The sequence below is a fragment of the Macaca mulatta genome, chromosome 12, assembly GCF_049350105.2.
Source record: "Macaca mulatta isolate MMU2019108-1 chromosome 12, T2T-MMU8v2.0, whole genome shotgun sequence".
Taxonomy (NCBI): domain Eukaryota; kingdom Metazoa; phylum Chordata; class Mammalia; order Primates; family Cercopithecidae; genus Macaca; species Macaca mulatta.
Genome location: NC_133417.1, coordinates 8,693,685 through 8,712,124, shown reverse-complemented (window position 1 = coordinate 8,712,124; position 18,440 = coordinate 8,693,685). Strand labels below are relative to the sequence as shown.

The following is an 18,440-nucleotide window of genomic DNA, read 5'->3' as shown; positions in this document are numbered from 1 at the left end:
TTGCAGAAAACTACAGATATAACAAGCACTTGTATATCTACCACATAGAAGTTCTAACAACTGTTAATATCGATTACATCTCTCGCAAATCTTTTTTGCTTTCTAAGGAATTAAAACATAGTATAGATTTGAGGCCCCCTGGATGCCCGCCACTCCTGCCCCAGGCCCGTCGCAACAGCCAGTCATTCAATGTGTATCTTCTCAGTCTATTTCAGCCTATTCAGTCTATATGGGTGTAACAATGAGTGATTTGGAAGATTGTTTTTTATGCTTCTAAGAATGCATGTAAATGATATTATACTAAAAGTTTTATTCAGCACACCTTTTTGATTAAACATTCTTTTTTTGAGAAATATCAATGGTGCGCACCATTGATTTTTCAGTGATTTTGATTTCTTCTCTCTTTTTTTTTTATATTTTGAGATGGAGTTTTGCTCTTTTTGCCGAGGCTGGAGTGCAATGGCACAATAATGGCTCACTGCAACCTTTGCCTCCCGGGTTCTAGTGATTCTCCTGCCTTAGACTCCTGAGTAGCTGGGATGACAGGTGCGCACCATTGATATTTCTCAAAAAAAAAAAGATCTCTTTCATAAAGATCTAGTGTTTGTTTGTTTGTTTTTTTAAGATGGAGTTTCACTCTTGTTGCCCAGGCTGGAGTGCAGTGGCAAGATCTTGGCTCATTGCAACCTCCGCCTCCCGGGTTCCAGCAATTCTCCTGTCTCAGCCTCCTGAGTAGCTGGGATTACAGGGGCCTGCCACTACACCCGGCTAATTTTTGGTAATTTTAGTAGAGACGGGGTTTCGCCATGTTAGCCAGGCTGGTCTCGAACTCCAGACCTCAGGTGATCTGCCTGCCTCAGCCTCCCAAAGCGCTAGAATTACAGGCATGAGTCACCGCGCCTGGCCAGATCTGGTTTTTATTAACATGCTGGATAGTCTTTCACTGACTGAAAATATTCCATGTTTTATTCATCCATTCTGTGAGTACTGGACATTTGAGTTTATTCCAATATTTTGCTGTTAAAATGGTGCACATGAGGACTCTTCATGCGTATGTCTCTAGTGTAACCTTGAACCTCTCCCCAGAGGGGTAGAATCATTCAGTCACACGGGAGTCACATCTTCAGTTAGTGTGGACATTTTGAGTTACTGGACTGGTCTCTCTCTCTCTTTCTCTGTCTCTGTATGTGTGTATGTATTGTATATGTTTTTACGTTATATTTTTTCAAGAACTATTTCAAAATGAGGATTCCTCTGTATCACTGGTGGTTTTAAAAACATCGTTGTTGCATATGGAATATCATTCCATTATATGATTGCAGCAAACCATTAACTGCACGGTCCAGCGTTGCTCAGGAGTGTCACTGAGCTGTCCTGTATCATGGACCCCGTGACTACCTTTACATTCCCGGAAATCTGTGGCATCTGGGGATTCAGGCTGACCAGGTTTGCCTCTTACAAACTGGGTGACCTTAACAAGTTCCCTTACTTCTAGGAGCCTCCGAATTTCCACCTGGACCAGGGGACCATAGTAATATAGTCAGCTCCTAGGGTTGGGAGGATTACCAAATGCAGGCATATCAACAGCCATCAACACTGTTGATGGTAATTAGGGTTATGACTGAGAACTGTTGAGGATTAAGTTTGCGCTTCCGGACTAGTTTTCTCCTGGAAGCCTTGGAGCTGCAGGCATTCTGTTCAGGGATGTACACAGAGTCTGGTCCAAAGCTTTTAAACTACGAAGTGCTCTGTCATCTCCTGGAGGGTCTCATCAAAATGGAGACTGGGATCAGTAGGTCTGGGTGGGGCCGGAGATCCTGCGTTTTGAGATCCTCTACCTCCAGGCACGGCTCACCTGACGCTGCTGGTCTGAGTATCAAGGCTTTGCAGCATCTTCCCCAGGGCCCTGTCTCTTCCCACAGGCAGCACACGCGTGGGGAGTCAGTTCGTTTTTGCAATTAAGGATAAGTGGGAAAAAGACCTTCTAGCTTAATAAGGTATGTCGTCTTGCCCTGAGATACTAATAAATATTTTCCCTTACTCTGGACCCAGCATTATGGTCTGAATATTTGTGTCCTCCCCAAATTGCTATGTTGAAACCTAACCCCCAGTGTGATGGTGTTAAGAGGTGGGGCCTTTGGAAGGTGAGTGGGTCTTGAGGTAGAGGGCTTTACAAGGTACCCCAGAGACCTCGCCGCTTCTGTCTCTCTACCATGTGAGGGTACAGTGAGAAGTTGAAAGCCTGCAACTCTGAGGAGGGCTCTTCCCGGAACCCGGCCATGCTGGCACCCAGTCTCTTCAGCTGTGAGAAATAAAAGTCTATTGTTTATGAGCCACCCCGCTCACGGCATTTTGTTGCAGCAGGCCAGGCTGAGTCAGACACCCAGAAAACAGTTTCATATTATCTAATGACCTGAAGGCTTTTTGACCACTTATTAAAAACAAAGGAATAAATCTCTCTTAGGAATCTTGGATAACAGATGAAGACTGTGCTAACTGGACATGACAACATCATATAAAAAGCAAGACATTCGGTCAGCTAGAGAATCAACCTCTTGTCTATGCATGCTGGAGGCGGGGAAGGGCAAAGTGAGTTTGCTTCCTTTCTCCCTCCCTCCCCTCCACTCTAGAGAAACTCCACGGCAGAATAACCCTCCTTAAATTGCTGTGTGGCTTCCAGTTGCTGGAGGCAGTGAGGTGTAAAGTGAGTCCCTCCATCTCCTCTCCATCACCTCATGTTCCACAGTCACCCGAAGATCCAGGTGGCCGGAAGACCCCGGGCAGAGCTCTGGCCCCGCCCTAGTGGCCGTCCTCCCACCTGCCCTGCTCCTGCTGGACCCTGTCCCTGAGCTGTTTCTCCTGGTTGTCGACAGCGCACACACAGAGCAGAGGACAGTGCTGCCTGGGGATGGGCACGGCCCCTATGCCACCTGCAGGTTCCCTTCCTCTGAGGCTCCCCACCCGTGGGTGGTCTCCCCTCCTCCTGATTCACTAAGCCTTTGCCTGATCACCTCCTAACACTGCCAGCAGCTCCCAAGCTGTAGACCCACAATTCCCCCAAAGTTGGCTGTGGTACTGCTGGACTCCTTAGCCCTAGGAATCCATCCCTCACTGTCCATGGCTGGCCCTTCACTACCCCCACCACGCTCTCCAGAGCTCCACAGTTCTTCCAGCCTGCCAGCCCTCCAACCTCTGCCTTCTGAGCTGCCCCCAACGCCTGGACCCCGGCCGACTATGGTTTCTTATTCAAGAAGTTCCTATTCTTGTCCTATGCCCAGATGGCCCTCAATCAATGTTTGCCTGGGGAGTAAGCCAGATGAGCACTAATGACTCTGAAATCTGTATTGTTATATCTGACCTCTTTGGCTCTGTGAAATTGAAGAATTCAAACTTAAAGCTGTTGGACTTTTAAATTGTTCTGAGCCTTGAGAGGAATGTGGCTATGCAGCCCGAGTCACACGGCTGCAACTTCTACCTTTTTTCCCCTGTAAATAATAAAGACCAAGACCAAGTAGCCCTCAAGTCACTGCCCCTCCTCAAGCAGCAGTCTGTAACCAATCAATTCCCGCACCCTGTATGTTTGTTTTGTATGGAAAATGTTGCTCCTGCTAAGATTTCCCTGCCTCTGTTTAGGTAAGTGAAACCTTAACTTCACTTTGGGACACTGACCTTATTCGTTCGAAGTTGGGGTCTCCCGGGTGGCCGTCTGCAAGCTTTGTGTTCAAATAAGCTATAGTTAATCATATTTTCTGAACCTCATTATTTGAGGTTGACAGCTTATGTGCTAGTTGGCATCGCTGGGATGTGCCACGAGCAAGCAAGCCAGCCCCAACGCGTCCAAAAGTGATATCATTGTCTTCTTCCTTAATCGGTATGAGTCCAGGGTCCCCATCGCCCAACTGCCCACCCTGCAAATCTGGAATTGTAACTGCCTCTCTCCTGACTGAGTAAGAATTGCCCCTTTTCAATCACATTCCATGTCCCACCAATTTATTTCCACTCAGTTCCTTTCCCTAGGACTCAGCAATGGGGTCCAGGCAAGAATAGTCTGGTGGATGCTGGTTCCCAGGTGCTTGGTCCATGGGGCCAAGACCAGGGCGGGAGTTTCTCTGTTTCAGCCACAGGGCCTCAAGGAAGAGCCGGTACCAGATGCGCACCCTGTTCCAAGCCTCTTTGTGCTGCCGTGTAGGGAGAGGGTGAGTGGATTCCACCCCCATCCGGGTGTCCCAGATGCCTCATTGCCAGCAATAATTTGGCAAGAAAAAATCCAGACTTGCTCTTTAATCTATATTGGAAGCATAATCTATGCTAGACACTTGTGCAAAGTGAGAAACAATAATTCTACCAATTGATATCAAATATTGATCACAAAAGCTGTCTATAAAATATGACACAAAAGAACCTACCATATTCAAACAATAAGATATCAGAAGTGATTACCACAAATAACATGGTCTTAGGGAAGAGCAGCCTTCTCATCTTTTGTGCTGTTAGTGAAGAATGTCCGATGCCTGAGGCAGACAAACAAATAACTCACTCTCTCAAAATTTAAACCCAATATCAGGAGAGGATGAGAGAGGAAATCCCAGACTCCAGCCCTGGACCATTATTGTAAGAAACTTTGGAAATATGAAAAACAATATTTTATCTCTAACTGAGTTGGTGAGAACAATTCCCAAATTTAATGAAGATCAAATAAAGCCACTAATAGCACCATTACTCAAGTCCAGGAAAATAGACAACAGGGTTTGGGGAAGCACTTCAGAGTGCCTGCCGAATAACGCCATTGGAGACAGCCCATCCTCACACCCATGCCCAGGGAACATGCTGTGAATAAAGTAAGGTAGACCACATGGCCTGGGCAAAGGCACCTGCTTTTTTGTTGTTGTTGTTGAGACAGGATCTCACTCTGTCACCCAGGCTGGAGTACAGTGGCACGATCTCAGCTCATTGTAACCTCCGCCTCCTGAGTTCAAGCGATTCTGCTGCCTCAGCAGGGATTACAGGTGCCCGCCACCACACTTGGCTGATTTTTGTACTTTTGGTAGAGACAGGGTTTTGCCATGTTGGCCAGGCTGGTCTTGAACTCCTGACCTCAGGTGATCTACCCACCTTGGCCTCCCAAAGTGCTGGGATTATAGGCATGAACCACTGCACCTAGCTGAGGTGTCTGCGTTTGTTTTTTAATCATTCCCTCATTGCTACTGCTTGGCCAGAGGCTCTGTTATATCTGGTTTTGTGTCTGAGCCATTGAGACAGTGAGGACAGGCACATATCACAGCAGGACCCTTTCCTTTCCACCACAGGAATGGTCTCATCTTGCCCAGGGAGCCTGTTGCACCCAGAGTCTAAAGGGCTGGCTTACTGCAGAGCCCTCTCTTTACATGGCTAGGTGTCCCCAAAGTCCAAGCAAGCAGTTGAGGGGCTGAGGACTTCCAAAGCCTTACCAGGCCAGCCACAAGCCCAGCTGGCCTGACAGGACCAGGGGAGCACTGCCTTAGACCACACACCCCTAACACAAGCCCTAATGCAAGCCTTGGTGCTAACTCCAACTGTTCAAGGCATAGTTCTGTAGTGGGGCATGGCAGCCAGGCTGGGGCAGCAAGCAGACGTGGGTATATGACAGTGGTCTCTGGACAGTATTGCAGGCCACTGTGCTGCTTTCTTTGGGCAGGTCTCCACTTTTACAGCCACATCTCCCTGGCATTGGGGTGGGAACGCTGTTTACTTTGGAACCAGACTACCTGGCTCCACCACACACTCCCGTCCCCTCTGCTTCATCCTCATCCTTGTAATTGACCCCAGAGAGCAACACTCTGCACAGAGGACTTAAATAGAGTTAGAGCTGACTCCTGCTTGTCCTCCAGGACTTGTTTTGAAGCCACCTCCTCTGGGCTGCCTTGTGGTCCACCTTGGCCAGGTGAGGCCTTTTGGCTGCCTGGGCACCACACACCTGCACTCTGAAATGTTCCTGGCAACCATGTGGGCACCTGTCGACCCATTTGTGTCCCTCCCACCATAGGCTCTGTGAGGCCAGTGACCTGCCTCTAGCCACAGAGCTGTGGACAGGGCTTTCAATCAGTCCCTCGCTGCCTCTTCCTGTGTGTCGCTACAGCAGGTGGGTTCTGCGGGAATGGGCTGGGTGCTCACCTTGTGCCTGTCACAGGAACACTGACTGGCAGGCCAGGCCAGGCCAGCTCCCTGGAGCCTTACCGGGGTCAGGCTAGTCTCTTGGCCTCTGAATACAGAGGACTTTAGGACAAACTGCTGGCCAATGACACTGAAAGTCAAGTCTACAGGACCTTGGGTAGGTGACAAAATAAGGAAAGGAGGCAGTTTGATTGGTGTCCCTGGCCACTGGGGATGATCTGGGTGGAAGAGGCCCATCCAGGAGGAGGGTACAGAGGTGTCTGAGCTGCACCTGTGTGGAGGCTGCCTGGAGCAGGCAGAGCTCACAGGTGCCCATTCCCAGGTGAGCTCAGGTAGGGCTTCAGGGCTGGCCTGCAGCCTTTTGGAGGGGCTGTGCAAGGTTACTGTAGAGGGGCTCCACCTCCCTTCTGTTCCCTTGATTTATTTGACTGTCTTTATGACAGTGCCACTCTGTCATATAATTACTGGAGCTTTGTAGCCAGTCTTAAAATCAGGAGTGTTCGTTCTCTTTGTCCTTTTTTTTTTCAAAGTTGTTGTAGATATTCTAAGTCTTTTGCATTTACATATGAATTTTATAATCATTTTGTTATTATGTACAAAAAAATCTGCTTGAGTGGGATTATGTTGAAACTGTAGATGAATTTGGGGAGAACTGACATCCTAATACTATTGAGTCTTCCCACCCAAGAACATGATTATGTCTCCTTTTATTTCTCTCAACAGTGTTTTGTAGTTTCCAAATCTTTCATCAGGTTTATCACATAATTTCGTATTTTGTGATGCTACTTTCACGGTATTTAAATAATTTTAATGTATGATTTTTATTGCTAGCATACAGAAATACAATGTTTTTTTTTTTTTTAATAGGACTCTGTAACCTGCAAGTTTGCTACCCTCACCTATCAGTTTGAGGCATTTTAAGAATCTCCACTGAATTTTCTACATAGATGATCATGGCATCTGTGAATAGAGAATTTTAATTCTTCCTTTCCAACCTGAATGCTTTTCTTTTCTTTCTTTCTTTCTTTCTTTCTTTTTTTTTTGCCTTATTGTATTGTACTGATGAGATCTTTCAGTGCAGTGTTGAGTAGAATAGAAGTGGTGAGCAGACATCTCGCTCCTGGTCTTAGGGGAATATCTTCAGTCTGTCACTATTAAGTATGATGTTTCTGTAGGGTTTTTTTTTTTTTTTTGACATCCTTTATCAGGTTGAAGAAGCTCCCTTCTTTTTATACTTTGCTAAGTGCCTTTGTGAAGAATGGGTGCTGGATTGTCTCAAACATTTTTTCTCTATCAATTGAGATGAAAATATAGTTCTTCTGTTTTAGTTTGTTAATATGGAGATTACATTGGTTGATCTGGGAATGCTAAATGAATCTTGCATTCCTCAGATAAATTTGGCCATGATGTACTGATCTTTTTATACATTGTTGGATTTGATTTACTAAAATTTTGTTAAGAATTTTTATATCTATGTTCACAAGGGATGTTGATCTATAGTTTTATTTTTTTTTTTTGTAATGCCTTTTCCTGACTTTGGAATCAGGTAATAATGGCTTTACATAATCAGTTAAGAAGTATTCTTTCCTCTTTTGTTTTCTGGAATAACTTTTTAGTAGAACTTGTCTTATTTCTTCCTTAAATGTTTGGTAGAATTAGTTAATTTTTCTGGGCCTGGAGTTTTCTCTGTGGAAAACATTTTACTATAATTCTGTTTTCTTAATAGATACAGAGATAGATAGGTTATTTCTTTTTGTGTGAGTTTAGGTAGTTTTTGTTACTTTCAATAAATTTGTCCAGCTCATTTAAATTTTCAAATGTATTGTCATAAATTTGTTTATAATTATACCACTTTCCTAGGGTTTCTGTAGCAAATTACCATAAACTGAGTGGCTTAAAACAACAGAAATCTCATGTTTGTGGAGGTTAGAAGTCCAAAATGAAGGTATGGGCAGGGTTTGTTCCTTCCAGAGGCTCTGAGCAGAACTTGTTCCATACCTTTCTCCTGGTTTCTGGTGGTTTATGGAAATCCTTAGCCTTCTGTGGCTCCTAGGTACTTTAGTCTCTGCTTTCATCTTCATGTGGCATTTTCCCTGTGTGTCTCTCTGTGTCCAAAGTTTCCTGTCTTATAAGGACACCAGTCATTGGATTTAGGATTCATTCCATTCCAGTATAACCTCGTATTAACTTGATTACATCTGCAAAGATCCTATTTACAAAGAATGTCATACTCACAGGTTCCAGATACACACAATTTTTTGGAATTTTATTTAACACAGTACAATAATATTCCTTTATTATCATTTTAATTTATGAATAATGTCCCTTCTCCCATTCGTGATTTTGGTAATTTGTGACTTTCTCTCTTCCTGCTATGTGTTTGATAATATTATTAGTCTTTCCACAGAACTGAATTTTGGTTTTGTTAATTTATATATATATATATAGTTTTCTGTATTTCTCTTATTTCCTTTTTTCTACTTACTTTGGGCTTAATTTTCTTTTGTGTTCTAATTTCTCAAGGTGCTAATCATTGATTTAAGACTCTTCTTATTTTCTGGTATGGGTGTTTATAAAGTGCTACGAATTTTCTGTCAGTACTTCTTAAGTGGCATTCCATAAATTTTGATATATTGTTTTTATTTTCATCAGTTGAAAATTTCTAATTTAACTTTTGACTTATTCTTTGTTTTATGTTATTTAGAATTGTGTTGCTTAGTTTTCAGATATTTGAAATAATTTCAGATGTCTTTCTGCTTTTGATTTCTAACATGATTTATTTGTGGTCAGAGAACAGACTGTATTCCTTGAAACTTCTTAAACTGATACAGATGTGTATGTGTTTTCTGGTCCAGAACACGGTTTATCTGAGTAAATGTTCTGAGTATGCTTCAGAAGAACGTGTACAGGAAATGTTCGGAGTGTGCTTGAGAAGAACGTGTACAGGAAATGATCTGAGTGCCTTTGAGAAGAACGTGTACAGGGAATGATCTGAGTGCGTTTGAGAAGAACGTGTACAGGAAATGATCTGAGTGCGTTTGAGAAGAACGTATACAGGGAATGATCTGAGTGCGTTTGAGAAGAACGTGTACAGGGAATGATCTGAGTGCGTTTGAGAAGAACGTGTACAGGGAATGTTCGGAGCGTGCTTGAGAAGAACGTGTACAGGAAATGTTCGGAGCGTGCTTGAGAAGAACGTGTACAGGGAATGATCTGAGTGCGTTTGAGAAGAACGTGTACAGGGAATGATCTGAGTGCGTTTGAGAAGAACGTGTACAGGGAATGATCTGAGTGCGTTTGAGAAGAACGTGTACAGGGAATGATCTGAGTGCGTTTGAGAAGAACGTGTACAGGAAATGTTCAGAGTGCGCTTGAGAAGAACGTGTACAGGGAATGATCTGAGTGCGTTTGAGAAGAAGGTGTACAGGGAACGATCTGAGTGCGTTTGAGAAGAACGTGTACAGGGAATGATCTGAGTGCGTTTGAGAAGAACGTGTACAGGAAATGTTGGGAGTGTGCTTGAGAAGAACGTGTACAGGGAATGATCTGAGTGCGTTTGAGAAGAACGTGTACAGGGAATGATCTGAGTGCGTTTGAGAAGAACGTGTACAGGAAATGTTCGGAGTGTGCTTGAGAAGAACGTGTACAGGAAATGATCTGAGTGCGTTTGAGAAGAACGTGTACAGGGAATGATCTGAGTGCGTTTGAGAAGAACGTGTACAGGAAATGATCTGAGTGCGTTTGAGAAGAACGTGTACAGGGAATGATCTGAGTGCGTTTGAGAAGAACGTGTACAGGAAATGTTCGGAGTGTGCTTGAGAAGAACGTGTACAGGAAATGTTCGGAGTGTGCTTGAGAAGAACGTGTACAGGGAATGATCTGAGTGCGTTTGAGAAGAACGTGTACAGGAAATGATCTGAGTGCGTTTGAGAAGAACGTGTACAGGGAATGATCTGAGTGCGTTTGAGAAGAACGTGTACAGGAAATGTTCGGAGTGTGCTTGAGAAGAACGTGTACAGGAAATGATCTGAGTGCGTTTGAGAAGAACGTGTACAGGAAACGTTCGGAGTGTGCTTGAGAAGAACGTGTACAGGGAACGATCTGAGTGCGTTTGAGAAGAACGTGTACAGGAAGCGATCTGAGTGCGTTTGAGAAGAACGTGTACAGGAAACGTTCGGAGTGTGCTTGAGAAGAACGTGTACAGGAAACGATCTGAGTGCGTTTGAGAAGAACGTGTACAGGAAGCGATCTGAGTGCGTTTGAGAAGAACGTGTACAGGGAATGTTCCGAATGTGCTTGAGAGGAACGTATCCGGGAAATGTTGGGAGTGTGCGTGAGAGGAATGTGTGCAGGGAATGTTCGGAGTGTGGTTGAGAAGAATATGTATAGGAAATGTTTGGAGTGTGCTTGAGTGGAATGTGGTGTATTCTGCTTTTCTTGCATGGAGCATCCTGTTAGTAGCGTTTGGGTCAGCTTGGTTGACAGCGTGGTTCAAATCATCAACGTTTTTACTAATTTTCGTTCTGCTTAATTGATCAGTTATTGAGAAAGGAGTGTTGTAATGTCTAACTATAACTGTAGGTTTATCTATTGCTCCTTGCAGTTCTATCAGTTTTTCATTTATGTAACTTTGGAACTCTGCTATGAAGGCAAAAATGGGTATGACTTTTATGTTTTTGTGATGAGATTACCACTGTATTATTATAAGATAAACTTTCTAGCCCATAGTAATGTAGATATTTTTGCCCTGAGACCTATTTTATCTGATACTAATATAGTCACTCCAGATTTCTTTTTCTTAGTGTCTGTAGCATGGCATATCTTTTTTTCTGTCCTTTTAACTTATTTGTGTCTTTACTTAAAGCATATCTCTTATAGGCAGCATATTGTTAGGTATTGATTTTTTATTCAATCTGACAATATCTGCCATTTAATTGGGGGTATTTAAGCCGTTTATATATCATGTGATTATTGACATTGTTAAGTTTAAATCTGTTTTATGTTGGTCCCATCCATTCTTGGTCTCTTTTACCTCTTTCTCTGCCTTCTTTGGGATATATTAAATATTCTAAAAAGTAATTTTGTTGTCTACTATTTTGGCTTTGTTTTGTTATTTTTGTGGTTGCTTTAAGTTTTATAGTGTACAGTCATACATCACTTAGCAACAGAGAGATGTTCTGAGAAATGCATCATTAGGCGATTTTATCATTGTGTGAACATCATAGAGTGTACTTACACAAACATAGGTGAGAGAATCTACTACACACCTACCCCTAGGCTATATGGTAGAGCCTATTGCTCCCAGGCCACAAATCTGTACAGCAGGTTACTATACTGAATACCATAGGCAATTGTAATACAACGGTGAGCATTTATCTAAACAGGTGTAAACATAGATAAGGTACAGTTAAAATACTGTAAGGATAAAAAATGATACATCTGTATAGGGGACTGACCATGGACGGAGCTTCCAGAGCTACAAGTTGTGCTGGGTGTGTCAGTGAGTGAGTGCTGAGTGAATGTGAAGGCCTGGGACATTACTCTACGCTACTGTAGGCTTTATAAACACTCTACACTTAGGCTATACTACATTTATAAAAATGTTTTTTCTTTTTCCAATAATAAACTAACTTTAGCTTACTGTAACTTTTTTCCTGTATAAACTTTTTAATTTTAATATTAAATTTTAAAGTTAATTTAACACTTTTGTAATGTATAATGTATTTACTTAAAACACAAATGCATCATACAGCTGTATAAAAATATCTTTTTCTTTATATCCTTATTCTATAAGCTATTGTCTTTTTTCTTTTCTTTCTTTTTTTTTTTTTTTTTTGCTTTTGAAACTGTTTTGTTAAAAGCGAAGACACAAACACACACATTGGCCTAGATCTACGCAGGCTAGGCTTTGGGATTATTAAGACATCAGTAGGTGATAGGAATTTCCCAGCTCCATTATAATCTTATGAGACCCCATCATATATATGGTCTATCATTGACCGGGACATTCTCATGCTGTCCATGACTGTACACTTTTGACTTATGGTCTGTATTTGCACAAGCCTGAGAGTCTGTGCCTCTTAAAATGTTGTGCCCTTGTGCTTCTCATGCCTCATCCTAGTTCTGGCTCTGGTTTGTATGTCCTTACCTGTTAATTCTAACAGCTGTGTCAGTTGTGGGCCAGTTTTGAGTGACTGGTTGAACTACTCATTGTCACTTCTATTTTCTTGTTTCTGTGCATACCCGCTGATTTTTGTGAGTTTTACATTGTTAGGTGCTGGATATTTTTGTACTCCTACACATAGTCTTGAGCTTTGTTTGGGGACACAGTTAAGTACTTGGAAACAGTTTGATCCTTTTGGGCCTTGACTTTGAGATTTGTTAGGAGCATTGATCATTTTAAGCCCGGTGTTTCCCATGACTAAGGCCCCACGAATCTTGTGGTTTTCAGGAGGGTTGGTGGGCCCAGGCACTATTCCCAGCCTTGTTACCTTGTTGATGGGAACGGTTACCTCTGATTCTTCGGAGTGTTACTGTCCCTGGCCTCTCGTGGTTTACTCTGAAGTGTGCGCTGATCAGGTCTCAGCTGAAGACTTGCAGCGGATCCTCTCTGAGGAGTTTTCTTCCTAAGCAGCTCTCTCCCTCTCAGCACTCTGTTCTGTGGACTCTGGAGGCCTTAGATGTCTTGGGCTCTCAGCTCATCTCTGCAACAGGGAGTCTGCCAGGCTCCTCCTGAACGTACTGTCCGTGGGTTTTGGCCTGGAAATCCTCAGGATAACAAACTGGGGCAATTTGAGGGCTCACCTCATTTCTCCCATCTTTCAGTGATCGTGATCCTTTGTTGCTGTTTTAGTCTCTTTCTGTTGCTTTAAAGCAATACCTGAGGCTGGTATTTATAACGAAAAGAGGTTTACTTGGCTGACAGTTCTGCAGGCTATACAAGAAGCATGGAGCCAGCATCTGCTTCTGGTGAGGACCTCAAGCCGTTTCCACTCATGGTGGAGCAGGTGTCACATGGAGAGAAAAGAAGGAAGACAAAAACGTGGGGAAGGAGGTGCCAGGCTCTTTCTAGCAACCAGCTCTCTTGGAAACTAATGGAATGAGAACTCATTAGTTTGCTGCTAGGGCAGCACCAGGCTGTTTATGAGGGACCAGCCTCCACAAGCCGCACGTCTCCCACTCAGCCCCCGCTCCAACATTGGGCATCACATTTTAACATGAGATTTGGAGGGTACAGATGTCCAGACTGTACTAGTTGCCTTAAGTATGGCGTCTTCCAAGTCTTTGTTTCATTTATTTGTTCAGCTTTATTTATTTATTTATTTGAGATGGAGTTTCACTCTTGTCGCCCAGACTGGAGTGCAGTGGCGTGATCTTGGCTCACTGTAACCTCCTCCTCCCGGGTTCAAGAGATTCTCCTGCCTCAGCCCCCTGAGTGGCTGGGATTACAGGTGCCTGTCATCACACCCGGCTAATTTTTGTATTTTTAGTAGAGTCGGGGTTTCGCCATGTTGGCCAGGCTAGTGTCGAACTCCTGACCTCAGGTGATCCACCTGTCTCGGCCTCCCAAAGTGCTGGGATTACAGGCATGAGCCACCGCACCCGGCACAGTTTTTATTGTTGTTTCGTTTCGGGAGAAAGGGTAAAGCAGTCCTTATTACCTAATCTTGGCATTAACAGAGGTCCCTGTTCTGCCCATTTTAAAGCCTGGTTTTAAGCATACACACCACTGAGGGGAGCTTCCTGAGAAATTCAAGCTCTCGTTCTCTTCAGTTTGTCTCAGCAGAAATATACGCTCAGCTTCAAAAGCCCTTTAAACTCTTAGTTCGTTCCTTGGAAGTCAGAACATCATTCTTCCACTGAGATTTCAAATTTTCTTTTACCTTTAGTGCAATTAATTTGTCAATGAGTCGTTAAAAATTTCAACTAGTGGTTTCACCACACACGAATAAAAAGTATCGCTTTGGTAAATGTTATATTTGCAAACTGTAAATACATTTAACTGCTCACTTCTGGCACACACACACACAGTGCCTCATATTTATATCTGTTGAAGAAGAGAATGAAAAGCACACTGAATTTTGAATAAGACAGAAGTGGCTTTCTTGAATCCAGCCCTGTAAATCAAGCTTCTCTTTCCTCTCAGCCCCTACTTAGTAAGCATTAAATGAGATATGTGAAGTGCAGGGACATTTAGTAGGTGTTGACAGCCCTCTTCTCCCTTCTGCTAGGTGGAGGCTAAAGTGACTCTGTCTCAGGAGCGGATCTGCCATGTTGACTTCTGATGAACTCTAATTCTGAGAACGCCTCTAAGATTTCCAGTTTACCTATCGTTCCTTGTATTAGTGCATGTGTACTTACCGTAAACGCTGCCCTTAGGCCCAAACGACCTTAATGTTATCATGGAAGTTACTGGCTATGACGTACACAGCATTCTTGTCTTTTCCTGGAAGGTCACCGTGATAGTGCCTGTAAGCCCTTTTCCTTTACTACAGAAGCCGAGGCCTGGGGGGTGGTGACAGCGTGGAGATCCACCTGTGTTGCGGCTGCCCAAGACCACGCTTCTGTCCATAAGTTCCCCAGTAAATCCTCCTCTCCCGGCAAACTGGATTTGCCTGTCTGTACTTCGGTTTCCGGGCTCCTTCTGCATTTGGCGTCAGTCTGTGTATATGGCCCTTTCTCGAAACATTCCCCATCCTCACTGGAAGCTACCCCCTTTCTCCTATTTTATATAATTTCTTTTGGCTGAAATAAGTAAGCCACAAACAATGGGAAATCTGTTTTTTGTTTTTTTTTTCCCCTGAAATACACTGAAATCCCTTGGTGGATGCACACTGGGTAGATAGAGGAGCAACATCCTATAGTCAGTATTTGGGGCAGCATTTCACCATGTTCAGGGAACACACTTCCTCCAGTGGTGGGTCTGCCTCCCCAGCACGGTTATGGAGTCACAGCTCCTCAGAGCAGCAAAGATCGCGAGGGAGTCAAGGGATGGAGCAGCCCCAGCTCCCTGCTGGGCTGGAGGAGGGGTGAGTGGGCACAGCCTGGGGAGGGAAAGTGGCTTGACTGGGGTTCTGGGCTGGTGGGGTGAGGCTGGATTTCAGGCTTGTCTCTCCTGGTCCTCAATGCGGTGCTTGCTCTTACACAGTGGCGAGTTCTGCCCTTACGGAGACGCTACGCACAACTGATGAGGAATTCTCAGCATCATTTGGGGCTCGTCCGGAATGTGACTCAAGCATACCCTTTCGAAAGCCTGGTGTTATGGACTGCCTGTGCGTCCCCCCAAAATGTGTAAGTCTTAATCCTCAGTGCAACGGTCTTTGCAGGTGGGGTCCGTGGGAGGTAATTAGGTCATGAGGGTGGAGTCCTCATGAATGAGATTAGTGTCCTCATGAGAAGAGGCGTGAGTGAGAGCATCTCTTGCTCTCTCTCTCCCTCTTGCTCCCTCTCTCTACCACGTGGGGCCACAACAAGAAGTCAGCTGTCTGAAAGCTGGAAAGAGGACCCTCACTAGGAGCCGGATCTACCAGCATCTTGACGGTGGGCTTCCAGCCTCCAGAACTGTGCGCAAACAACCTCCGCTGTTTAAGCCGCCCAGGCTGTGGTGTTTCGTGAGCTGACTGAGACCTAGTAAAAAGTTGGGGTGCCATGCAATAAGCAGAGTCCTTGCCTTGGCCCGCCTGGCTCCCACCAGGCCAGGCAAGCATCCACACTTCCACCCATCCCTCTTTACAGAGGGGCTGTTTATCTGAGTAGCCACAGTGTTCTAGGCCCTGGGGATGGAGCAGTGACCAAAACAGACAAAACTCCCAGCCCTCAGGGAGCTGAGCGCTGTTAGAGGAGTTAGAGGCAGATAGGATGGTAGGAAAACTCCACGTCCTCGTTGTGTTGGTATCAGAAGGTGGTGAGTGTACTGGGGAAAATACAGCAGAGAGGGCCTGGGAATGTAGTGGGGCCTCGGGCCCTCACTGACCTGGATCCTACCTCTCCCTGGCTCGAGCCTCCCTGGTTACCCCATGGTCTCTCCCTGATGCATGGGAGCCTTTTCTGGTATGTAATCCCCGCACAGGGATGCTCAAGATGGGCTCTGGGAGAAGGGTGAGCAGACAGTGGCAATGCCAGGAAGGGAAGAGTTTCTGGGGCTGTCTCATCAGTGCTGCTGGGCATGGATGGAGGATTGGGAGGACAGGGGGCAGTCCTGGGCTTCCTCACAGGAGAATGTCCTGGAGGGTGTCACACACAGACTCCTCAGCCTTCAGGAAAGGGCCTCCTGCCTGGGTTCCACCGCATGCATCGGATGGAAGGAATCCCTTTCTCTGGCAGGTGCAGGCTCAGAGGCACAAGCTGGGGCTTGGGCTCCGTGGCTGGTTGGTGGTGTTCCTGCATCGCAGCTCCTGCCACGCGGCAGTGATGCCGAGTCCTCCCTGCTCCTCAGGGATTCCTGGAAAGCTGCAACCTGGTTGCAACAAAGCGTGGATGCCAGTGTCACCCACCACTAGCTTTGTCACCTCCATCCTCAATTACCTACCAGCAGGAAATCCTGCCTTCCTCCCCTGTTGCTGGGGCCTGGCACGAGGTGGTCCATTCTCTGGCTCATCCATTCCGTAGGTGCTGAGCATCTCGGATGTGCCATCTCTGAGCGGGCAAGCCCCTGCACTGCACGTGCCAGACATGCTGGAGCCTGTGGGCTGTGGCCAGCCATCCTCATTTGCGATGGAGAGATGAGTGGGAGGGGTAGGGGCTCTGCGAGGGCACCAAGGGGAGGTGGCTTAATAGTCCCTGGAAGTCAGATATGCTTCAGATGGGAAAAGGAGGGGAGAAGCCATTCCAGGCGGGGGCTGCCCCGTGAGTGCTTGGGGAGTGGGGGCACGACAGGGAGAGGTACAGGGACCTGTGGCCACAGCGGATGCTGGATGTGGCTGCAGAGATGCTGGTGGGCCAGGCCACGCAGGCTGGTGGGAGGAGAGAAGAGAGTTCTTTCCAGGACAGCTGGGGATATCTCTTCATTATTCTTTTGCTCAAAATAGAATTGTCTTTTGAAATCAGATTTGACAGGCAGCCCAGGCACTTTGCCTGCGCTGTCTGGAGGAACTGGCTTTCTCGCCTACAGATGATACGTTTTTCCCTTCCAGAGGAAGAGGGAGTAGCATTCTGCTGGTTTTAGAGAACGTGGGAGTGAGGAGGGAGAAGGGCAAGCCATGGATTTAGAAGGGTGAGGCAGGGCAGAGTGCAGTGGAGGAGGCTGGGATGAAAGTCAAGGGTGACCTGAAGCCAGTGCCATTCCCTGTTAGAAACCAGAACCCATATTGCTGGTGGGTGGGCAAGGGCTCACTTCCATGACACTGGGCACTGTGCTCACAGCACCTGCCTCTGGGGCCTCCCCGGCGGGTGAGGGGGGCATGCAGGCTTGGGGGCCTCCCAGGAGTCCCCGGGATGCAGCCCCACAGAGCAGGGCCCTGGCTGACAAGACGGTCTGGCCCAAGCCCCTGATTCTCAGAGGAACAGGCATCTGCTGCTGTGTCGACAAGACGAGAATCCACTGGGAGCTCTGGGGGAAGAAGGAAAAGTGGAGTGATGGAGGAGATGGGGGTGTGGGGACCCGGGGGAGCGAGGGGATGAGGGGTACTCAGAGATAACAAGAGAGGGGCCAGAAGCCAGAGAACAGGGCCAGGACCTGGCTCGGCCACTGCCGCCCTTAGTTTCCCGACCCGGAAGAGTGGGTTGTGCAGACCCTTCCTGCCTGGCTTAGGTAGTCGGTGGAGCTAGGGGCAGGCCCTGTGCTGCATGGTGCCCTCTGCAGCTCTCTGTCCCTCTGCCTTCCTTTAAGCCACCTGTCCCTGTCCACTCTACCTCCTAGGCTGGGTCTGGTTGTATCTGGTCTACCCCCAATTTGCCCTTGTACGTGTCACGAGGCCGGGCCCACAGTGCACACATAATACCTGTGCAGTGAATGGATGAATGGATCAACACAACAGTGAAAAATCTTTGGGGAAACCTTTAACAAAAGGCAGGATGAGGATTCTTTCCACACACGGAGAATTGAACATAGGCACGTCCTGTCTCCTGTCAAAATGTCATTTAAGTAACAGTGCAGGAGTTAAAAGGGTATAAACTCAGAAGCACAAAAAGAGCAGGGAGGACACATATTAGACACAAGAATATACCCAAAGGAATAGAAATCATTCTACCATAAAGACACATGGAGGTATACGTTCATTGCAGCACTATTCACAATAGCAAAGACGTGAAATCAACCTAAATCCCCCTCAAGTGTAGACTGGATAAAGAAA

At 45.8% G+C, this 18,440-nt stretch overlaps 1 protein-coding gene across 1 annotated transcript in view; it reads left to right on the top strand.

The window, feature by feature from the left end:
• The window catches only part of LOC106992529 (uncharacterized), a 59,906-nt gene that overhangs the window by 38,978 nt on the left and 2,488 nt on the right, over positions 1–18,440 (top strand). Inside the window, exon 5 of the mRNA XM_077956733.1 lies at positions 15,299–15,441. Within this exon, the coding sequence (XP_077812859.1) occupies positions 15,299–15,441 (143 nt within the window). The remainder of the gene's footprint in view (positions 1–15,298; positions 15,442–18,440) is intronic.